The sequence below is a fragment of the Meles meles genome, chromosome 5, assembly GCF_922984935.1.
Source record: "Meles meles chromosome 5, mMelMel3.1 paternal haplotype, whole genome shotgun sequence".
Taxonomy (NCBI): domain Eukaryota; kingdom Metazoa; phylum Chordata; class Mammalia; order Carnivora; family Mustelidae; genus Meles; species Meles meles.
The window spans coordinates 51,412,478-51,437,190 of NC_060070.1; the positions used below are offsets into that span (position 1 = coordinate 51,412,478).

The 24,713-nt window shown below is 38.2% G+C and overlaps 2 protein-coding genes across 6 annotated transcripts in view; one reads left to right on the top strand and one right to left on the bottom strand.

Moving 5' to 3' along the window:
- Positions 1-8,043: 8,043 nt before the first annotated feature.
- On the top strand, positions 8,044-22,827 carry LOC123941781 (translation initiation factor IF-2-like). Of its 4 annotated transcripts, XR_006818355.1 has the most exons (4): positions 8,044-10,899; positions 18,289-18,458; positions 21,290-21,370; positions 21,977-22,089. XR_006818355.1 is itself a non-coding variant. In XM_046005497.1 (2 exons), exons 1-2 carry the CDS (start codon positions 10,358-10,360, stop codon positions 22,125-22,127), a joined length of 693 nt encoding a protein of 230 aa, XP_045861453.1. In that variant the 5' UTR covers positions 8,044-10,357; the 3' UTR covers positions 22,128-22,827. The 4 variants fall into 4 exon arrangements, 2 of the variants coding, with proteins under 2 accessions (XP_045861453.1, XP_045861454.1); XR_006818354.1 differs by lacking the exons at positions 18,289-18,458; positions 21,290-21,370 and adding an exon at positions 22,743-22,827 and having other exon boundaries at positions 21,977-22,177; XM_046005497.1 differs by lacking the exons at positions 18,289-18,458; positions 21,290-21,370 and having other exon boundaries at positions 21,977-22,827.
- Positions 10,893-24,713, bottom strand: part of IRAK1BP1 (interleukin 1 receptor associated kinase 1 binding protein 1) — a 32,856-nt gene continuing 19,035 nt past the window's right edge. For both annotated transcript variants that reach the window (XM_046005496.1, XM_046005494.1), the window contains one exon: positions 10,893-11,438. In XM_046005496.1, the coding sequence (XP_045861452.1) occupies positions 11,147-11,438 (292 nt within the window). In that variant the 3' untranslated portion in view covers positions 10,893-11,146. The remainder of the gene's footprint in view (positions 11,439-24,713) is intronic.

The following is a 24,713-nucleotide window of genomic DNA, read 5'->3' on the forward strand; positions in this document are numbered from 1 at the left end:
GCTATTTTGTAGAGCCTCCTGATTTGTGTTTTGTTTTGGTAACACATAAGTATTCAGTACCCATTTAAACAGGCACTGTACCAAAGATGCTATTATGTAAATGCTCTATTTAGCAGAATACTAAAATTACTAGCCAGTTGTGGTTACCCTAATTCCAAAATAACCAAAGGTTGAAAGTAAGTCCCTTTGCCTTTTTTTTTTTTTTTTTTTTTTTGTTAAGATTTTACTTGTTGGGGCGCCTGGGGGACTCAGTGGGTTAAGCCTCTGCCTTCGGCCCAGGTCATGATCCCAGGGTCTTGGGATGAGCCCGGCATCAGGCTCTCTGCTTGGCAGGGAACCTTCTTCCTCCTTTCTCGCTCTCTGCCTGCCTCTCTGCCTACTTGTGATCTCTGTCTGTCAGAAAAATAAAAAATAAAAAAAAAGATTTTACTTGTTTATTTGAGAGTGAGCATATGCACATGTGTGCCTTAGTGAGCAAAGGGAAGAGTAGAGGGAGACAGAATTTCAAAGAGACTCTGTGCTGAGCAGAGCCAGTCTTGGGACTTGATCTCACCACCCTGATGACCTGAGCTGAAACCGAGAGTCTATCACTTTAACTGATAGCCACCCAGGTACCCCTACTCACTTGCCTTTTAATATGTGCATTTAATAAGACAATTCACTATGTGCAGTTTACTGTACTTGGTGATAAATATATTCAGATATTTCTAAGAGATAAAGGGACAGTTCGTATTTTTTTCAAAATGTGAGTAAAATATCTGCAAAAAAGATGGAATGTTGAAGATTTTCACTTGTTGAAAGTTAAACAAAATAAGATTTGTGAAAGTGTTGCTGTTTTCCTAGAAGTTTGTTCAGATTGGCATACATTTTTGACTTCCTAAGAATCCCAATTTTAGTATAAAGAATACATAAGGCTATAATAAATGATAATTCAGATTAAGCAGATAATGGGGTGATTTGTGATTTTATGCTATTAATGATCATTTCTCCCTAAAAATTTTTGTTTAAATGACTATAAAATAAATTTCTAAGTTGAGGAAAGCAGGTAAACATTTCTGAAGTGCTTTTTTCCCCCCTCTTTCTGAACTAAGCTGATACTAATACCTAGTACATACTTGGAAGAACCAGTTGAGAAAAATTTCATTTTCAACAATACTTTTTACTGGTTTCTCTTTTGTAATTTATCTTTGAAGCTGTTTCCCTATTATTTAAGGACAATAAGAAGAAAAACCAAAGCACAAGACTTCTGTCCCTTGCAATACATACCTTGTATTTGTAATCTTTTTGCACTTAACACGTTTATTGTATGTTGATTGCTCTTTGGTTTTGTTTGGGAAAAGAAAAAGGATTTGTTGAAGTTTCTGCCTAATCAGCTAGATATGGTGGCTGCAGTGTAATGGAATGAACTAGGCTTAGAGTTGAGCCATCTCTTTTAGCTTCACTTTTTTCATATGTAAAGGTAAAACAAAAGATTAGATAATCTGCAACGTCCAATTCATTTCACATAGTCATATGATTATGTCTCATTTGTATATTGTCCCCCGTACTTGTGGTTCAATCTTGACTTTTCTGTTTAATCCATAAATAAATAATGCCATTTTATGTTTAACTTCCAGGCAAGCTGTATCTTGGGACCATGACTTACTGTAGCAAGTGCAAGATCTGAACCCTTAGGGAAAGGAGGTGTGAGTTGTAATATTTATTTACACTAATACTAAAGTTTGTGATTTTTCCCAGGGCCCTCTGGAAAGTCTCAAAGACAGTTTCTGTATAAAACACATCTTGAAATTTTTATTTTAGAGTTCAATTTTAAAGCAAAATCAAAAGTTTTCAGAAGAGATTTAATCACTTCATTAAGACAGGATCATGGGTGCCTTAGAATAATTGTTGGTTCCCCTCTCAATAAAAGTGAAATAAAACACTTGAAACATAGAAAGCAGAACAATTTCAAGGAAACTTAACATCTTTCCCAAGTGGGAAACTTCTTTAATTTTGGTCTTTGTTTTAATAATCAAGGACGTTATAAAGTCAAAACAAAGCCAAGCAAATTATTCTGATGAGAAAGGGAAAATCTATCTGAGCAGATTATATAGAAGTTGAAGAGCAATTTAGTCTCCTATTGAGCTCTTCTTTTTTTTTAAGATTTTATTTATTTGACAGAGATCACAAGTACACAGAGAGACAGCCAGAGAGAGAGGGGGTGGGACGCAGGCAACCCGCTGAGCAGAGAGCCAGACATGGGGCTGGCTACATCCCAGGACCCTGAGATCATGATCTGAGCTGACGGCAGATGCTTAACCCACTGAGCCACCCAGGTACCCCACAGTCTTCTACTGAGCTCTTTAAGACCAGTTTGTTATTTTAATGGAGAACAGCAAATTCTAGTTTGGTATTGACATAGTTCTTAACAGTAAAATTTTCCCCACTCTTTCGTCCCCTTCCTTTTCTTGTAAGTACATCAAAACTGGGGGAATTTTGCCAAAATTTTTAATACATTTTTAAGTTTCTTTTCAGACTTTTACTCTCTCTTCTAGAGCCTCAAGTTTTTCATGTTTTGGAACAAATAGACACTTCTGGACAAAACACTCTGTTGAAAAATTCATTCTGTTATCTTGATACTTATTTTTTATTTATTTTTTTTTTTTAAAGATTTTATTTTATTTATTTGACAGAGAGAGAGAGATCACAAGTAGGCAGAGAGGCAGGCAGAGAGAGAGGAGGAAGCAGGCTCCCTGCGGAGCAGAGAGCCCGACGCGGGGCTCGATCCCAGGACCCTGAGATCATGACCCGAGCCGAAGGCAGCGGCCTAATCCACTGAGCCACCCAGGCGCCCCTGTTATCTTGATACTTAATTGTATTTTTCTGTCAGTATTTTTCCCAGTATTTGGTCTCAGCTACATATGTTAATTACAAATTTTAAGCAATGTAACTATTTTACTGAGAAAACTCAAAGGAAAGGAATTGGGAACTGTCCAATGGAAGCATTTTTGCAGAATAACAAAGCTCATGAATACACAAAACTTTGAAACCTTAAAGTTGCAAAAATGAACATGTCCGTTAAATACATAACCCAAAGATAGCCATCTATAGTATAAAATACAAGAAGCAAATATACATAAAATTATTTCAGAATTGAATCCTACATGCAATTAAATAGGTATCCAATGATTACTCATTAATTAACTCAATTTAATATTAATTCAAAGTTTTAAGTTACCTGAGGATCTTGGAAGTTATATCCAAGCTGACATGCTATGAAACATAATTACAATTATACAAACATTTATGAGAATCACTATTCAATTTATTTGAAGACACTTTATATTTTTATTCTCAATATTATGTAAGTAATGTTAGCTCATCTAGTCAGTAGACTGACATGAGAAATTTAAGGGCTTCAGATTAACTTCTCTCTCTCTTTTTTTTTTTTAAGATTTTATTTATTTATTTGACAGAGAGAGATCACAAGTAGATAGGCAGGCAGAGAGAGAGACAAAGAGAGAGAAGCAGGCCCCTACTGAGCAGAGAGCCTGATGCGGGACTCGATCCCAGGACCCCGAGATCATGACCTGAGCCGAAGGCAGCGGCTTAACCCACTGAGCCACCCAGGCGCCCCAGATTAACTTGTCTCTTAAGCAAGCCCAATGTTCATTTTAAAAATTAAATGTATTCTTGGATTATACCCTGTACTTATATGGAAAAGACAGCCATTCTTTAATTCTTTAAAATATTAAATAATTTTCATAACCAAAATTATTAAATCAGCTTAATTTACCCAAATATTCACCTTAATTATATGAACTGGGACTCTTAAAATGCTTGTGAACTACTTGTTTTTCAAGAACGATTGTCAGAGTCTCTTAGAAGTACTACAAAAAAACCTGGGTGGGGAGGATGTGGTTTCCAATTACCATATTATAATATATTAAATGCCCAGTTTTCAACAAAAAATTGAGGCCTGCAAAGAAGAAAAGTATGGCTATTCACAGGAAGGTAAGACCACTGTATTAAATACAAAATTGGTTAAGACCAATACAATACAATATACACCAATACAATAACTTGTAGTTTTTCCAATAAACAGAAATGATTTTTAACATCTACGGATGAAAGCTACAAGTTAACATGTAATTTTACTTGATTTGGTGGGACCTTTAACCAAAATCTTAAGTCACTGGAAAGGACTTCATATGCTCAGCTAAAACACTACCCCCACATTTATGAAACATAATTTCATCAAGTTTTGTGCTATTTTCATGATACAAGGACAACCATGTTAAATCTGTTTAGGCCATATTTATCCCGGAGAAATAATAAACATCATGGCCATTGCTCTAGATAGAACTCTATCCTACAGACTCTGAGGTCCCAGTTTTGTTTTCTCATGAGTCACGAAAATTTGCTAATCGCCAAGGTGACCTATTTCCTCTTTAACTTTAGTCAGCCTTCCTCACTTATGAAGACCACTTATAAGATTGTCTGGAATATATTTCTCTGTCATTACTATTATGAAACCAAGGAATGTTAATTAAACTCTCATAGTAGTCAGGGTAGCTATTCTATGAAATAGAGTGTCATTATTTCACCAGATATCAAACTACAATTAATAAATGAGCTTGCTATATAAAAACAGTACAAAACTTGGAGCAAATGAAATTCTTCTTCTGTTCCTCTTCACATGCCACCGAGTGAACAAATTCTAGCTTTTTTGCTAACCATTCTGACCATCTCTTTTGTGACTTTTTTCATTTCAATATAGATTTTTCTCTTAGCTGTCTTTGCAAACTACATGTATTCAAGTGCCAAACTCATACTGATAATAATGATCATTAATGTACCAATTGAACACTATGTGCCAAGCACTATTCCACATTCTTTACATATAGTAGTCTTTTATTTTTTTAAGATTGTATGTTTAAGTAATTTCCACACCCAACGTGGGGCTCGAATTTACAACCCTGAGATCAAGAGTTGCATGCTTTTAGCGTAGAGTATCTCTTTTAGACGGCAGAATAGTTTTATGAGTTAGATACAATTATTATTCCGATGTTATGTTAGGGAAATTGAAAAGCACAGAGATGAAGTAACTTGCTCTCTACTCAAAAATGAGTTGACTGGATTAATGAGTGGTTTCTATATATAAATTATAATATTGGCTCTAAAGGCAATTCTAAGATTCTAAGATAAGGGTCTTATTACAAAGGGCCATTATACAGGCTACCGAAAGGGCCTTCTTGTACTACCCATAATAATTTTCTGATATCTTGGATTTAAAAAACCACCAATCTGTCTTGGGTCACATTGCTTTTAATTGAATCCTCAACAGTATATTTCTAGACATATGTTAGTCCAAGTCCTCTAAGAAGTACAGGCCAAGATAGGATTAAAAATGGAAGGAATTGAATAAAGGAAGTGCCTGTGAAAGAAAATTGGGAGGGAGCTAGGAAAAGCTGAGAGCCATCAGATGCGAGGTTAAGTGTAACTCCAAATGAAGGAGAGAGGAAAGTAAGGTTAGATGAAAGTATCTTTGACTGCTGTGTAGTCTAAGGAAGACTCAGCAGGACAACTGGGGAGTCCTTGAATCAAAGTTGACCACTAGAGGAGTCCCCCATTTCCCAGGTAGGCATACATCTGCTTTAGTAACCCTGCCTGCCCAATATTGGCAGGAAGAGCCTCAGAAAGGTGAATCTATGGCACAAATGTAGCAATGGTACTTAGAGTTTAGGTGCAGGGGCCCCTGGTCTATTAAGCTCCCTGTAGCTGGAGTTCTTCAAGGCACATTCTCATGACCACTACAATATGCTCGAGCAGCTTTTGACTTATAGCCATAAGGTTAGTGTAACATTTTTGCTTAACTATTGCCATCACTTCTAACCTCTTGATGTATTACATTGTTAAGAATGCATACTCACAGTCCTTGAATAATTTTCTCTGCAAATCTCAGTTGTTCATAATTTAATTCATGATAGGCAACCCAGTATCCACTGATCCATATGATGGGTCCAGAAGTTCATATGGGAAGCATAACAATTCTGTCTATAATACCTAAGATATAAAAACTATAACTTGTTAATATTAATTAGTATCAATAAAATTTATTAAGCTTATTAAGCCAACATAATGACCTAATAAAGGAGTTGTTCCATCATTACATCTGGGCAATGGATGACTCACTGGAAATCTTGAGAACAATTTATACATGCCATACTTCACAGAAAGCTTTGAAATTGTTTAGGAGTGTTGTCTTAAATTAATCTTTTACATGATAGAGGTCTTCAACCAGGAGACTTGCAGAAATGGAATTTAGGCAAGATAGCCTAATACACACTAGACATAATACAGAAATGTCAAATTACAACTGTATAAACAGACTTTGCTGCCTTTTTTTTTTTTTTGGTCATATAGTTTGGATGCCTGTCAACAAATAGCCCTGGTATACAAAAGCTAGATATTCTATTTTAGAAACATGAAAGCGTTGTACAAATAATTTTAATGTGCTGGATATTGTGATACCAAAACTCAGATAATGGCTTATCTTCAAAATTAAGATTAATTTCAGTGAAGTCTTTAAAGAAGTTACCCTCTGAGTTAACCTTTTTATGTCTTCTCAGCTGAGAAGCAAGTTAGCAGACACCCTTTTTCTTGAGTTTTGAGAAAAAATTTTCAATGTTCTCTTACAGGTTATTAATCACCCAGGAGTTAGCTAACAAATGTATTAACTTGTTGATCCCTAGTTAAAAAAAAGTTTCTTTTAATTTAGAGGAACTGTGGGCACCTGGCTGGCTCAGTTGGTTAAGCATCGGACTCTTGGTTTTGGCTCAGGTCCTAATCTCAGGGATCAGAGATGGGCTCCATGCTCACCATGAAGTCTGCTTCTCTCCTCCCTCTGCGCCTTCCTCCCTTCAAATAAATAAATAAATCTTAATTTAGAGGAATGGTTAAAATGGTCTACATTACAAATTTTATTCTGGAACACTGCATGTGGCTCAAGTATTTTGGCATAGTATAATATTGCAATGATTACAAATATTGATTTTACATTCTGTCACCTTGTGCTTACTAATGAGCAGCTAGAAAGTGTCATAAGATGTAAAAGTATATCTTCTGCTGATTCCTATTTGCTTCTCTCCAATTTTACTTACTATTTTACCTAATATCAGCATTTTTCCAAGAAACTTAACAAATACCCATCTTTAATTTCTTTGACATAAATAGTTGAAATATTGCTAAAGAAACAAAGGATTTCACTTTACATATGTGTTCTCACTTTTTGGCTTAAATTGTGGTTTTTTTTTTCCAGATTTAACTAATGTATAATTGACAAATAAAAATTGTATATATTTAAGGTGTATAATGTGATGGTTTGATATATACATTGTGAAATGATTACCACAGCCAAGTTAATTCATATATCCATAACCTCACATGGTTACTTTTTTTTTTTTTTTTTGGTCTGGTGAGAACACTTAAGTCCTACTCTTTTGGCAAATTTCAAGTATACAAGTATATTACAATAATATAATACAATATAATACAAGTATATTAACTATAATCACCATGCTGTGTAAATTAGATCTCCAGAACTTATTGATAACAAAGCTTATACCTTTTGGCCAGCCTCTTCCAGTTCCCTCTCCCCTTCTCGGCCCCTGGAAACCACGGCTCCCCTGTCTGGTTCTAGGAGTTCCACGTTTTTAGATTCCACATATGAGATCATTTCCTCAGTACTATTTGTGCCATCAATCATGCTTTCCCAGTCCATTTTATACCAAATATAAAATGTGCTTATACAACACGTGTACTCAGGCTCTTATAGATGTCTTGTAAATTATAAACACTCAAATATTTCTCTTTTTCTTGTAGTAAAGTTTTTTTTTTTTTTAGATTTTATTTATTTGACAGAGAGATCACAAGTAGGCAGAGAGACAAGCAGAGAGTGGGGGGGGGAGCAGGCTCCCTGCTGAGCAGAGAGCCCAATGTAGGACTTGATCCCAGGACGCCGAGACCATGACCTGAGCTAAAGGCAGATGCTTAACCCACTGAGCCACCCAGGTGCCCCTCAAATATTTCTCTTTAACAAATTCTCTTTAACAAAGTTAAAGTCAGAGTGCTCTCTAATATCATTTTTGTACTTTTTTGGTGACATATTCTTTGTCTCTTTATATGACAATGATTTTGTAATGTTTTCAAAATTTAGTCATGTTTTTACACAAGGTATAATTCATTCATTTTCATTGCTGTATAATACTTATTGTATTATATGTGTTACATGTGACCATATAACAATCTGACCATTCTGTTGCCAATAGATGTTGGTTCTTTCCAGCTTTTGCTATTATGGACATGATTTCCTGTGTTTCCTTTTGTCCCACAACTCATCTCCTGCACTGTTGCTGACAGTGAGTGTGTGTGTGTTTATGTTTAGTAAATCCAATCCTGATCATACTACCTTGTTACTTAAAAATCCTTCAACCTGGTGTCTTGGGATAAACACCTGGAACAATATTTCAGATAGCCCAGAATCATATCAAGATAACTATAGTAACTGAAACCATCTTTTTGAGGATACGCATCAAAATAGCAGTCTTGCACAGTGAGTTTGCTTCTTCTCTTTTTGTCCCCAGAACCTGAAACCACTATAGAAAAGGAAAGATGGATGGAAATTAAGATGGACACGCTTAATCTGTGTTTCAAATTAAGTGCTTCAGCAAGACTTGACTTTAAAACTGAACAAATTTTTCTCCTCTTCATTCTTGAAACCTCCACCTCCCCTCCACTTGTTTTTCTGTAGAATCCTTTGTTCAAGGAACTTGGTATCAATATTGATATTTCACTGACCTCAGTGTACACTTAGTAAGGAGACTCGGATGGCTGGCGCTCGTGCTCATCATGAGACCCCCTGAGAGACATGATGAGCCCAGCTGGCCCCACTTACAAGATTCCTATTGAAACAGCCCTGATTCTATATTTTTCTATAAAATGCTTTAGTCTTTTACTCTGGGATGGTCTGCTGTTTTGACGGCATTAGCTTGTTGCAACCTCCTTTGCCTGGCAAACTAATTAGACTATTGTTCCTCTTTATCCCCGAACTCTGTTTTCATGTCATATTTTCGCTCTGGACCACAGAATTCAGTTTTAGACACTGAACCTACGCTGTCCCTTTCTACTGTGTACTCTGCACTACTGACATCAGACATGAGAACGTGAAAATGAACGTCTTATCACCAAAGTTTTCTAGGAAGAAGTAAACACACACATACAACCTCCTCTGGGAGGCTGTCCCAGAAAAAAGCTACAATGGTGAAAAAAGCCTGGGAAGAGTCAAATGTCCCTGGTCTTCAACCACGGTTCTGCATTTATGAACTGTTAAGTCATTGAACTTTCTGAGTCTCTCTGCACAACAACAAACAGGCCATTATGATTCCTGAATGGCCCGCTTTCTGCTGTGGTACAGAAGATAAAATAAAAGCTCCATTTATTCCACAACACCTGCTGTGTCCCAGCCACTACACTAGGTCCAGACATGAAACATATGGCTCTTGTCATGGAAGAGCTCACCAGGCTAGAGCGTCGTTCTCTGCTCCTCACGGGAATCACCTAGAGGATGATTTTTTAAAAATTATGGATGCCTGAGTTCCCTGCATCCTGGTCATCCTGGACAAATTTCTTAAGCTCTCTTAGTTTATACTCCACCTGTATGGTGGAGATAATAGAAGCTACTACCTAGGGTAGTTGTAAGTATTAAGTAATTCATAACACTTGCTTCACCTTATGCCTGGGGCAGAGTTGTAGGTAATAAAGTGCTGCAGATGGGCTGGGGAAGGTAAGTGACAACACAGCTGGAGCAGTGATCTTTGCTACAATGGAGAGACACAGGTGCTCTGAAGACCCCAAGAGGGCCATTTAACTCAGCTGGAATGCCATCCCTCGAAGGTATGTCAGAGCCCAGTTTTTAACTCAAAGATGAGTAAATTGGCCAGACAAGCCCTGGGAGGCAGTTGGGAAGAGGACTCTCCTAGAGAAAGGAGGCTGTTCAGTTCCCTTGGAGCCTACAAGGAGAGATGAGGCTGGGGGAAGCACAGAGGCTAGATCTTGAGGGGCCTTTGAAAGCAGGCAGAGGGGGTTGGCCTCTGTGCTGCTGTCCATCAGAAGCCCCCAGTCGGTTTTAAACCAGGAAGAACGCGATCCTAGTTGCGTTTAAGTTAGGTTACTGCGTCCTGGTGTGGATCAGAGGGGCTCAGATTTTGAAAGTGGAGTGGGGTGATCAGTGACCTAATGTCAGGCTGTTGCAACAGGGACAGGGTAGGAGCCTGAGAAGAGATGGGGGAAATGGGCAAACTCTACAGCCCCGGGCGGGATGAGTAGGATGAGGAGGACAGAAGGCCGGCCATCCTGCCTCTTGGCACTAACAGTGGCCAAAGAAGGGCGGGGCCAAACCTGGGATGGCGGTTCACCACGCGAGCTCCGGTTCCCTGGCGGAACCACCGCGGATTCCGGGTACAGCGCGGCGAGTCGGCACCGCCTGCAGGACCGCGGACGGAGACATCCGGGTGAGGCCCCCGCGGGCGGCGCTTTCGGCCGGCTAACGCCCCCAGCGGAGGGTGCGCGCGGCGTTGCCGCTGGGAGCGCGGTCTTCGCCCCTGAGGCCCCGCAGTCGCCGCCGGCGTCCCACCCCGCGGGGAGGAGCGCGCGCCGCGGCCTCACCGCGCGGGCGGAGGTGGTGGCTCCCCGGGAGCGGCCCGGAGCCCGGCTTTCTCAAGGAGCGGGACCGCGTGCTGACCGAGATCCCGGGCCAGAGCGCGGGCCGCGCAAGGGCCCTCGTCTCCCGCGCTCCTGCAGCCGGGTTGAGGAGGAAACAGGGCGACGGCGGCGCCCTCTCCCTCGGTGGCGTCATTTCAGGTATTCGGGGGTGAGGAAGAAGGAGGCGACGTGTATAATTTAGTGCTCCTTTTGGGGTCTGGGGGAGGACAAGTGTTCATCTTTCTTTCCTCCTTCAAGTCCGCTTCTGTTGTCCGCACCTTCTCCCTCTCTGTCCTGTTTCCTTCCTTCGTTACATCCCATTACTCGAGTTCGTCATTCATCTTGTGGCGTTTAAACAACGTGGGTGTACCCCTGTATATAATTCCAGAAACAGCAACTATTGACTCTACCGGAAATAGATTTTTGTGTCAAATGGGAGGCCACGGGGGCTACTTTCCATGAATAGTCCCCTCCGGTGATTCTGTTCTGACGCGGGTTCCAGAGCTGGGTTCTCCCATGTGTGTTTCCCGGGAACGTCCCTTAGTGCGCAGGGCTGTGAGGACGCGTGGCCGCCTTTCAGTGTGTGTTCGTGATGATCTGTCTCGTCTTCATGCAGGGAGAAACCAGGATCCTCTTTGTCCTTGGGAACTGAAATGAAGTCCTCAGACCCCAATCCGAGCGGCGGTGCGGAGCTGTCTCTGCAAGGGAGAACAGCAGCAGCAGCTGAATCCTGCTCCTAGCTTTTATTTTTTATTTTATTTTTTAACGGAAAAGCAAGGACAGATGCCTCAAAAAGGAGACAGAGGGGATGGCAAAAATCTTAAAGTAGGCTTGCACTTTCCCCTTTGCGTAGGCCCGGAGGGAGTCAATCATGGGGTAAAGGAGGAGCAGGATTTGGGATGGCGATCGCCAGGTGCAGAAAGCAGGGGACTGAAGGTCACCTTCCTTCATAGCTCCTAACTTATGCCCTGCCGCTGGGGATCCTGGGATCCTGCTCCTACCAGGCCATTGCGTTCAGCAGCAGGTCGAGAACAGGAACTCTGCTGATGTTTCAGCCGCTTCCACACTCACTCCCTAGGGTTCACGACATGTTATCTAAGAATAACCTACATTCTCTCTGTGACCTGACCACACCCCCACTCCCCAAGCTTGCCCTCATCCCCGGTCATGGTCATGGACCTGGCACTGTCATCCAAGAGCTGCCTTTTTCCCTGCACTATAATCTGTTTCCTCAGGTAAACGACAAGATTTTGAGCATCTGGCTTCATGCTGCCTTGCCTTTTCATTCTTTTTCTTCCATCCTTTTCCTATATTCTTCACAGAAATAGCATACTGTAATGGAAAGATGCCATTTAAAAAAAAAAAAGATTTATTTATTTTAAAGGGGGCAGAGGGAGTGGGAAAATCTCAAACAGGCTTCTCCACTGAGTGTGGAGACCTCTAGGCGATCCAGCCCACCACCAGGAGATCATGACCTGGAGCAGAAATGAAGACTTGGTTGCTTAACTGAATGAAGCACCCAGGTGTTGTGGAAAGTCAGCATTTTTAACAACCATATTATGAAAAATAGCAAACATATAGAATAACATCAAACATCTTTCACTACATTTCCAAAAATCTCCTGCTGTAAATATTTTTTAGTTTGAATCAGAACCCAAATGAGCTCTACACATCGTAATTGGTTAATTTATTTTAAGTAATCCATTCATTCTCCCTCCGTCTGGACTTCATCTCAGCCTCTGTATCTTTTTGTTGTTACTGGAGTAAGTTGTTTGTTTTTTTTTTTTGTTTTGTTTTGTTTATAAGATCTTATTTTTTTTACAAGATTTTATTTATTTGAGAGAGAGATCTCGTTTGCATTCACAGGAGTTGGGGGGCGAGGGAGGAGCAGAGAGAGAGGGATAAGAAGACTCCAAGACTCTGACACCCTGAGCTGAGCTTCGGAGCCCCATGTGGGTTTGATCCTACAGTCCTGAGATCATGACCAGAGCTGAAATCAAGAGTCGGGTGCTTAACCAACTGAGCCACCCTAGTGCCCCTTAAGATTTTATTTTTAAGTAACTCTGTACCCACTGTGGGACTCAAACTTACAACCCTCAGATCAAGAGTTGTATTCTCCACTGACTGAGCCAGCCAGGCACCCCACGTTATTATTTTTTTTTTAAAGATTTTATTTATTTGACAGAGACACAGCGAGAGAGGGAACACTAGTAGGAGGAGTGGGAGAGGGAGAAGCAGGCGTTCCGCTGAGCAGGGAGCCTGATGCGGAGCTTGATCCCAGGACGCAGGATCATGATCTGAGTCTAAGGCAGACGCCTAGGACAGAGCCACCCAGGTGCCCCAAGTTATTGTTTTTTATGGCCCTTCTCCTACATTGTGAAATGTGACACTCATGGGGGATGTTCAGATTTAGAGTTGTGGAATTCTTGTGCATTTTTCATGCACTTAAAGTTTACATTTTGGCTTGGAATAATTTAACAAGGGCTTATAAATACAAGTCTCTGGACTCTGGGATGGCTCAGACGGTTTAGCATCTGCCTTTGGCTCAGGTCCTTATTTCAGGATCATAGGACTGCAGCCTGCATTAGGCTCCCTGCTCCGCAGAGAGCGTGTTTCTCCCACTCCCTCTGCCTGCCCCACCCCCTCTCTTTCTCTGTGTGTCAAATAAATAAAATGTTTTTTAAAAAAACAACCAATACAAGTCGTAAATTATGCTTCCATCAAGGGGGATCTTCGATGTACTTTATAAAATATACACATATTCTTACACATGTACCTATAGTGGGTTTGCTGAGAGAAGCTGGGTTAAAATCATTGCAATTCAGAGAAAGAGAAGGATGTGCTGACCTTCAGGTCAGTCTGTTATTTGCTTGCTTTCCCTTCTTAAATTAGTAGTTTTCCTTCTCCTCAATATATACTTTTCCCTTTTATTTCATATTTTCTCTCTGGTTCCAAGACTTTGATGTTATTGCCTTTGATGTTATTATTCTTCATAGTTTTTCACCGATGCTGTTATGCCAAAGACCACACATCAAAGATGCTGTAAAAGAGGTTTGGGATTAAGTAGAAGGTGGGCCCAGAGTCGACCTCTATGGTCCTTTAATTCCAGGATTGCAAGCAAATCAAGGAACAAAGCTAATGCAGGGAAAGAAGCTGAAAGTCAGGAGAGAAACCAGTAGGCTACTGCTGGTAAAGAGTCAGCTGATGGTGGCTTAAAAAATTATTGCACATTGATTTTCTGCCCCAATGCAAGTGTAAAACCAGCAGTTCTTTTGTTGGATGTACACACTGCAGTGGTAACACAGAGCCTGTGTTACGTGGACGGACAGGCGCCGTCTCAGTTACCAGAATGAGAAGAGCTCAACTCAGCAGAAAAGCCTAGTGTAATTTGGATATCTCCCCCATTTTTTTTTTTTTTCTGGGCCAATTTCTAACCTTTCATTGCTTTGTTTATTTTTTTTTAGGGATTTATTTATTTATTTTAGAGAAAGAAAGTGTGCGAGTTGGGGGGTTGGGGTGGAGACAGGGAGAGAGAGAGTATCCTAAGCAGGCTCCATGCCCAGCGTGGAGCTAAGGCAGGAGGGATCTCACCACCCTGAGACCATGAGCTGAAACCAAAAGTCGGATCGTTAACTGAGCCACCCAGGCTCCCCTCTAAACTTTCATTGTTTTAATACAGGAACTATGGATTAAATGGGTCTCAGAAATGTCAATCTCCCCTTAAGAAAGTATCTTCTAATCCTAGTGAAGGAAGTTTTTCTTGCAGTCTAGGATTTCTCTTTAACTGGTATTACCTATATGGAGTGAGCTTTCACCTTGGCTCACAAATACAAGACACTTAAGTGAACCCAAGTTTTGTGGGAAATTGGGTGCTTGAATCAGGGGAAATATGTTATGCTATCTATTATATAATTTAAATTGAGCAGTAACTGGGGATAAAACTAATGACCTGGTAATGCTTATGATTAGCTTTCAATCCAAAAAATAAAAATGCCAAAAACTAAAAATGAGTAACTTACTGAGTTTGGGAGTAGTAATTGGAAAACATCTATTGCTTCATGGGCAGATACTGCCTAAGGAATTTCCACATTAAAGGTGAATAAACATTGTTTTGCCCTTTTTGCCTGATAATACTACCTAGAGAAGCATCTTGGAAGACTTATTACTGTGGAGATTGTGGCAAATAGTGTGCTGATGGTTTTGTAGGCAGCTTTACCAGTTCAGTGTTTCTGTTTTAAGGGTGTGGTGACAACTCTGCTCAGAGTCTTAAAGGAGAAAAAAAGTTGTGCTGTATTGTAATTCTTTTATTTCCTTCCATGCTTTAAAAAAAAATGCCACTGCCCTTCAGAGGAGACCTTGACATATTATTTAAGATAATATTTTTGGGATTGCAGGGGCAGAAAATAATAATTAATCAACTTAGTGGCTTTTGACAAATAAAGGTTATAAACAACATGTGCACATTTCATCATTTTTGTTGAAAAGTTAAGTCCGGGGATAGAAACCTCCTAACACATTGATACAATCATTCTTCTGTAGCTATTTGAAAACAAAACTAATCCAAGATCAGTATGCATTCTGTTTTGTAGTGGAAACTCTGTAATCAAAACATCCCTCCTTTTTCATGGAGGGCAGGAGAGGGGGGCTTAATAAATTATAACACTACATCTATTTATCCAGATTAGAGGAATACTTTTCAACAGTATTTGAGTTACTTGGCTACTTAAAAGTTGTAGTTACCTTTAGGAATAAACGGGAAATCTACTAAGAACTAGCTTAAAAAAATAAAAACTAGCTTGCTTGAGCACTAATGAGCAAACAGGGGCTCAGACAATTTTGGAGCAAAGTGAGGTCCCTTAGTAACCTTAGTTGACAAAGTGTGATTCCTGAAAAATACTGATTTTTTAGCTCCATTTCAAGGAAAATGAAGCAAAACTATGAGGATAATGAAAAAGTGATCTTAGTTTGTTTCTTGTTCACTTTCTCATTCTTTCCTTCCTTCTTTCATTCTTTCCTTTGTCAGAGAGAGATCACAAGCAGGGGAAGAGGCAGGCAGAGGGAGAAGCAGGCTCCCCCAGGGCAAGGAGCTGGATGTGAGACTCCATCCCAGGACCGGGATCATGACCCGGGCTGAAGGCAGGTGCTTAACCAACTGAGCCACCCAGGCCTTCTCTTCACTTTATTTCATCTCCCTATATAGTTGGAAAAGAAACCACATTCAGAAAAAAGAATATTCGGCCTTCCATATACTTGATGGTAGTTTATTCCAGAATACATAAAATCTTACTTTCAGCAATTTATTTGTGTATATTCTACTTATCCTTTGGGGGAAAAATTATACCGAGTAACTCTTGCTATTTCAGACAGGTACCATGTATCATGTCATTGAAGGCTGAGGTAGAGGAGAGGTATGATTTTTATGGCTTCCCCAAATCTGGATTTTACCCTGCGCCTCCATTATTTTGTTTGCAGTTTCGTGAATTCTTGGGACATCAGAGAACTGTAGCAAAATATTATTATAAAATCGCATATCAATGCTAAATATTGGTATGTAGGACTTTAGAATTCTTTTTGCCATCAGATGACAAATTTTGACCCTACAAGGAGAAAAACTCCAAAGAATTCCAGAGGTTACTGATTGTCCCATAAGGTATATTTCACTTTCTAAAAATAATGTGCTCCTAAAAGTTTTTTCTAAATAATTTTATCTGATTTATATTCCTTTTATTTATTTATTTTTAAAGATTTTATTTATTTATTAGAGAGAGAAAGAGAGCATGAGTTGGGAGAGAAGCAAAGGGAGAGGGAGAAGCAGGATCCCCGCTGAGCAGGAAGGACCTGAGCCTCCATTCCAGGACCTGAGCTGAAGGCAGATGCTTCTGTGCCACTGAGCCACCCAGGCGCCCTATGATTTGTATTCCTTTTAAACATGTATAAAATGAGAAAAAGATCCTTTATGGAAAAAGGAAAATGGCTGTAAGGAAAAATGAAATTATTGTAGAAATGCCGAAAAATGTCATATAGCCTGATTATACTTTTCTGATTGAAAGATTACATTCTTGTTACAAAATAATCTGAAGTTTGGACACCTTATTTCACAAAAGAAAATTTCCTGGTCATGATATGGAATGTGTGCATGTACTTTAATACTCTTGATTCATGAGAGAGTCCTATTTTTTACTTTTGTACAGATTAGCTCGGTGTGGTTGGATAAAAGACAAGTCTCTCTCTCCAAAGATAGCTAGACATTATGTAACCAGCAACATCATTTGTTGTATTTTATTTATTTATTTATTTATTTTATTTTTTTTTAAGATTTTATTTTTTATTTATTTGACAGAGAGAGATCACAAGTAGATAGAGAGGCAGGCAGAGAGAGAGAGAGAGGGAAGCAGGCTCCCTGCTGAGCAGAGAGCCCGATGTGGGGCTCGATCCCAGGACCCCGAGATCATGACCTGAGCCGAAGGCAGCGGCTTAACCCACTGAGCCACCCAGGCGCCCCTCATTTGTTGTATTTTAATATGCATAATGCCACTTGCTATTTTAAGCATTTTATTTGTTTTTAATGCTGATATTTGGGAATGGTTTTAGATGGTCATACCAGAGAATGAAAGATAATACATATAAGATGAAAGATGATGCATATGAAACACTGGTTATTAAGACAAGATAGTATACATTTATGTGATGTAAATCTACTTTCAAATTTTGCCTTTGAGTCTTAACCTGATTTCTGGCTTGCACATACCCTTTCCAAAATATAGTTTGAATTAAGATATTGTGTATAGGGGCGCCTGGGTGGCTCAGTGGGTTAAAGCCTCTGCTTTTAGCTCAGGTCATGATCCCAGGGTCCTGGGATCGAGCCCCGCATCGGGCTCTCTGCTTGGCAGGGAGCCTGCTTCCCTTCCTCTCTCTCTGCCTGCCTCTCTGCCTACTTGTGATCTCTTTCTGTCAAGTAAATAAATAAAATCTTTAAGGAAAAAAAAAAAGATATTGTGTACAAAATAAAGGAGTTAGGAAAGGTCTTTTCTGATCATCTGGAAGATTTATCAGGTTTCTTATAGTCTACTTAATACTTACTAAATACTTAATACTTATTAAATCCATGTTATTCTTATAACATAATATTCTTATACATAATCATTTTAAAGACCAGGGAACGAAGAGTAAGAATAATTACCAACTATTTAAAAAAGAGGAGGCGGAGTGCCTGGGTGGTGCAGTGGATTAAGTGTCTTGGTTTAGGCTCAGGTGGTGATCTCAGGGTGGTGAGATCGAGCCTGGAGTTGGGCTCACGCTCAGTAGGAAGTCTGCTTGAGATTCTCTTCCTCTCCCTCTGGCCCTCCTGCTTGTGCTCTTTTGCTCTAAAATAAATAAATAAATCTTTAAAAAAATAAAAAAGAGGAGGCAGATTCATTTTTCTTTGAACTATAGTGTTAGTAGTAATGGGGATACAGCAAAGGAGTAATCCCTTTCTTTCATTTTGATGATTTATATATTTACATCTCTAGCTCTATACATACATATAAATGTTAATATAATTTTTAGATAATAACGGAAATCCATGAAAGCATCAAGACCACTTGAGAATGAAAAATGGTCTAAAAATAATTACTTGCAAAGGGATAGCATTGACCACAGGCATCTAGTAAACAGAATAGTTTAATGAGTACTACAAATGTGAAAGGATTATCCAAAGTCCATTTCAAACCTTGAAGGTAAGAATTATTTATTTTTGACATTTGTATGCAGATTTGATTTTGATTTTCTATGCATAAGAATGAGAAAAACTGTAAGAAATAATTAGGCAACTTGATTTTTGTTCCAACATTTGTCCCAGATTATTTTAGGCACGGCTGGAAAGAGGGATGCATTTTGGAAAGAGTATGAAAAAAGAAATATGCCATAGGTAACATAATATACCTTATTTTCTGTCACTATTAAGACTTGATAAACAGTTTATAACACATAATCTATTTTTTTGCAAATCAGTCATGAAAACTTCTTCATCCATGAAAATTCTTCCGAGTTATCAGTGGCAAAAACTAAAAGACATTTGGCTTTATTTGTGATATGGCTGACTCAAGGGCACTTATATTTAAGCTTTTGGCTGTTTATCCTGACTTTTTAGGACTTGACAGGGAACATAAATGGGAAATAGTAGTTTGTAACATGAGACAGGGTAGGAAGGGGAGAAGGGTATTCAGAATTTGTTTTTTTGAACAAAATTTTGGTGATTACTCTTTTTATTAATTTCAAGCATTTTAATTTTAGCTTTTGCCCTTTTCATAAATGGTGTTGTACGTGTAGCATTACAGCTACACTACATTCCATATTCCTGATAATTTTAAAAATTCTTCAGATTTACTTGTTTCTTTCTAGTCTTCACACTCACTTAGGTATAGGTGCATTGCATTTATCTGCAAGTGTTCCAAAGGCTTGGATAATAGTTCTGATAAGTAGTAGAAAGTACAACCTCCATTTTTACCTCTTGTCATGCTGTGCTGTCTTTCAAGTCCATTATTTTCCCAATTCTCATGTTGCCTTTCTGAACACTCTAGTTCACACATAGAAAAGTAGTAGTTGGGTGGACTGTGTGGATACTGCTGGGATTTCTACTATTCCTGCCTTCAGGGCTACTGTAGTGGTGAAAGTGGAAGGAATTTGTACAAACTCAGAGCTGCCAGTATTCTCAGAGTTGTTCAGTGGTATGGTTGTTGCAGTGTTGTTTCCATTTATTCCCAAATAATATGAAAAATCATTAGTTAATATTGGTTAATGAAGTGTCTAAGCATTTACATAAAACATTTCTTTTAAAAGTATTTTATTTATTTAACAGCACAAATAAGAGGAGCAGCAGGCAGCGGGAGAGGGAGAAGCAGGCTTCCCACTGAGTGAGGAGCCCAATGTGGGACTAGATCCCAGGATCCTGGGATCGTGACTTGAGCAGATGCTTAACTGACTGAGCCACCCAGGTGCCCCTACATAAAACATTTCTAATGTGTTGAATTTAATATTAGCTAATTCTCTATTATTCAAATGAAGTACTAAAAAATGGAGTATTTTAAATGAATGTAATGTTTAAGACTAGTAACATTTGGAATACTGTGAAATTTCATTCCTACAGAATGAAACCAGTATAGTCATTCCTCAGATATACGATGACCTCTGTGGTTTGCATATACATTTTTTAAAGGTTTCTGCTGCATATTCATATTGGTTTCTTTGCAGAGACATATCAGTTTATAATCCCTGCATCTTTATCATTTTAGAAATAGGTACAATGATGATGAAAAAGAAATCTATGCTTATCTTACATGATTCTGAACTAGTGAAACATTTGATATATTAAAAATAATTTTGTATTTGGTTGACTCTCAACATTGAGTTAATTATACCTTACCTCCACTCCAATATAGAATATAGTATCTTAGATTTTCCATGATTCATTTAGCATAAACTAAGAAAAAGTTTCTTTTGATGTTATTTTCTTACTTGGGCTAGAGTTGATATATTTGAATCAGTGTACTAATTCTTTTTAAATGGAATTATAATTAATATGACTGATCAATAAAAGGTAAAAGCATAAAAACTTTTTGAGTTACAAATGCATTATTGCTACCAGGTACAAATATGATTTCCTAAAATAGCTTTGGAAGTAAAATTAATGCTAATGGAAACAGATTCAATTTAGGCATCTGTTTATTAAAAGTTCTACATTAATTTATTAGATGCAGTTTTATAGTGGTTAGTCAGAATTTCAAAAACAACTTTCCCTGAGCACTGTTTTATGTGCAATTGTGAGGAATGTGTGGCACAAGTGACAATGACTGTTGTGCTGGGGTGAAGGGCAGAGATACACACTTAGAGCTGATCTGAAAGATTAAAATGTTTTTTTTTTTTTTTAAGATTTTATTTATTTGACAGAGAGAGGGGGAGAGAGTGGGAAGCAGGCTCCCCACCAAGCAGAGAGCCCGATGCGGGGCTTACTCCTAGCACCGTGAGATCGTGACCCGAGCCGAAGGCAGAGGCTTAACCCACTGAGCCACCCAGGCAGCCCTGATCTGAAAGCTTAAAATGAATATAGGCTCTGAAATAATTTAAGAGACTAGTTTAGACAACAAAATATTTGTTGTTGCATAGCCACAGACTTCTTTTCTGAGAATGCTAAGTTTTGGAGAAATAAAAATATAACCATTTAGCGATAAAATATGCACACATTGTGGAACATCAGATTAGTGCTTTGCATTTTCCTTCCCTACTTCTCTGTGTACCAACATTCAAGTACTCTGCTATAAATGCTATCCCTCTGATAGGGAATAAAGCGAAATATCTGACAGCCAGTTTTTCCTCTTAGCCTTTTATTAGCCAGAGATACTGGGAAAAGAAAAAGAAGATAGAGCCTTGCTCTTGAGGAGTTCAGTCTTGGATAGAGACAAATGAAACATAATTAGTATGTAATTAATGTGATCAGGGTAAAGCTGATGCATGTATGAACTATTGGAACTATTAATCTGTTTTTTAACTCTTTGCCTAAAATTGTTTGCAGAAAGGAAGCAGAGGCTAAGTGATAGAATCTTTATATTTAAAAAAATAGACATACACATACGCTCCTTCCCCTCCCCAGATGGTAAGTAACATGGTGTTTGGAGGATTTTTTTTCTTTTTTTTAGGGATCACTAACTTTTTTAGGATCATTTAGATTAGCACTTTCTCCTGACACCTGGGCTTTTCATCCCTTAGTGTAGAAACTAAGATAGGGTGGAAACTATTTTGGGGTGGGACTGGTGATCATGCACAAGGAAGGTAGCTAACTGAGGGTAATTGTTGGTTGGGATGTTGAAGCCAGAGCTCCAGAAGAGTTGCTGAAACAGAAATATCCCCCCGATAAACAGGTTGGAAAGGGTATTATTCTTTTAATAAAACAGTACAAATCATTCCTCTTGAAAAATATTACCTTATCCTGAGAACAGTGTTTGATTTGGATTAGTCACTGTGAATTCAAACACAACTGAACATGTTAAAGTAATTTAGGCCACATTAGATGAGTAGAAGCTGTCTGCTGTAAATACAATATACATAAAAAAATACGAAATATTATTTTAGTTAAACTATATAGTGGGGTTCTTTTGGGACTGAGTTGGAAAGCATTTGCCTCCCCTTCAATTTTGTAATGTAGATAATGATATATTAACTCCCATATTTGACCTCATAATTCATGTTTTTATATTTCTAGGCCAGAGAGAAGAATTCCTTGCTATCAAGTTCTCATCAACAAGTCAGATGGAATTAGGATATCCTCGACCTACATTCCTGAGGACATAATAATTATGGGATATGAAGTACAGCATCTTAAAGTTATAAACTATTTTTCCAGGTCTTATTAATTTATGTTGTACTAAAATTAACTGTCAAGTAAGAACACTGATACTTAAAGGTAAATTGCTACTATAAAAAAATGTAATCTTTGCCATGTAATGGAATAGAATCCCAAATTTTATCAGTAATATTAAAAATATTTATTTAATAGTATTTCCTTTTACAAAGGTGCTTGGAGTATAGTGGGTCTGTTTCAGATATCCTAATGGGATTTTTTTTTTTTTTCCCCAGAAAACAGCAGTTATAATTTGCTGCTTTCTGAAAAGATTTTTTAAAAAGGGGGGGGAGTTCAGAAGAAAGAAATTTTGTCAGGGTTAGGTTTAGAATAGGCTTATTCTAGCAGCCTTTGTGGTACATGTCCCCTGAGTCAGTGTGTCATGTGCCATGTGTCAAAAATTAAACTGCCACCAATTGACAGCTAAATTTGATACCCTTCATCTTGAGAAGTTGGGATGTTATACATAATCCAGTCCAGTCTTTGAAGGATTTTTTTTTTCTCTTAGCCACTCTACAGAATTGTAGGACTGCCCAATTTATAGGCTTTTTTTTTTTTTTTGAAGCACCATCTTTAAAAATTCCTGTAAATTCTAAAAAGTGTTTGGTAATTTAACATTTATTTTTAGGTACTTCACGCTAAGCTGAAAACTCTCTTTACCAAATATGATGAAACCAAAATATAATGAAGCTACAGCTAAGAAAAATCTACCCATATAATTAAATTTTTATTGAGTATAAATATTTTTTTCCTTGATGTTCAGCTCCAATATACTTTTCTACCCAACTGGATAAATCAAAGCTAAAATATACGTTATTTATCTCTTTTTTTTGGAAATAAAAAAACATACCTTAAACTGATTTTGTGATAATGTCTTTAATATAACTATTTAAAAATCTAATGGAAGACTTGGAAGAGCCAACTTTTAGGTTAGTTGAGTTGACAGTAATCAAAGAATGTGGTTGCTATAATGGCTACTATTTATTGACTGACAGCTGTGGTATGGTAGGCATTATCCTCATGGTCTTGTATTTATCAACTTTAATCCTTACAATAATACTTCAAGGTAGGTATATAGCCTCATTTTGTTGGCGAGGAAAGAGAAGCTTAAAGAGATCAAAGTGCCTTGCTTGCTAAGTTTACACATCTGGTAAATTTGCTCAGAAGATATTTGAGAGCCTAGTCTTTGTTGGCCTTGACACTACATCAGGTTTGAGAATGCAGCTATGAACAAGACAAGATCTTCATTCTAAAGAAGCTTACACTCCTTTAGTAATAAAGTAGTAAAGTCTGAATTTGAAAACAGGATGTCGGATCCTAAAGCTTTTCTTTTTAGCTTTCACTTTCCCTCCTGCCAAGGACCCTACAGAGGAGATGGATAAAACTATTTCAGTGCCACTTAAGGAAGTGGGCAGGGATATAAACTACATACTGGAGCGTGCCGTAGGAAATTAATATTGGTATAGGAGGATGGAGATAGGTCAGAGGAAAAACCCTAGGGCCCATACCTCTGTGTGTGTGGGGGGGGGGGGAATGGGAAACCTGTGCTGCGTAACAGTTCTGGTTGATGATCACCTGCAGATAATGTGCCTTGCAACAGGAATGCCAGGTACTTGCTGCTACATCTCAAACAGCCTGAAGGTATTATCTCAAGTGTAGAACCCTACACTGTGCAACACAGTAGCCATTAAACCACTTCAAATACTTAAAATGTGTCTAGTACAATCAAGGAACTGAATTTTAAAATTTTAAAAAATTTAATTTGAAAATTGCTACCTGAAATTGCTACTTGATGTAGAGTTACTAGCTCTTTTGTGTTTGGAACTTGCATGTATGAATCTAGTATTTCAACTACATTTTAGGAAATAAATACAGATCAGGTATTTCTGATGAAAATTTAGTATCTGAATTAAGGTGTTATGATATAAACTGTACAGATTTTGAAAACTTAGTATAAAAAACAAATTATTTTTAAAATAATTATTTTAAGAATATTGATTACATACTGAAATGGTAATATTTTGTACACCTTAGATTAAATAAAACATTAAACTTAGTTTCAACTGCTTTATTTTTATACTTTACTTTTTAAAATATATGTCTCCTAGGTAATTTTAAATTACATATGTGGCTTGCATTTATTTGTATTGGAAAGTGCTGGTATAATCAAAGGAGCCCGGTGAAGAGGATCTGGTTTATATATTTTATTCCTGGCATCAAAATATTTTCCTAGTATACCTCACTACCCTTTTATCAAAAGTTATGTATTCCTTGTCATTAAGACTGCCAATATTTATTCCTGTAGTAGAAATATAAAAATTTCTTATACATGACTTATATTGTCAGTATATAATTGTGCACATATAACATTTATTTTCAGAGTATTTGCCATAGTAAGTTTTTTTTTTTTAAGATTTTATTTATTTATTTGTCAGAGAGAGAGCGAGAGAGAGAGGGGGGAGAGAGGGAGACCACGGGAGCGAGCAAGCACAAGGGGCAGAGTGGCAGATAGAGGCAGAGAGAGAAGCAGGCTCCCTGCTGAACACGGAGCCAGATGCGGGACTCAATTCCGGACCCTGGGACCATGACCTGAGCTGAA

Bases quoted from the DNA above. Each gene is read 5' to 3' on its own strand.
- LOC123941781 (XM_046005497.1), top strand. From the start codon at position 10,358: ATGAGTAGGATGAGGAGGACAGAAGGCCGGCCATCCTGCCTCTTGGCA. The intron at 10,900-21,976 runs GTATTCGGGGGT...TTATATTTCTAG, and splicing joins CCTCGGTGGCGTCATTTCAG to GCCAGAGAGAAGAATTCCTT.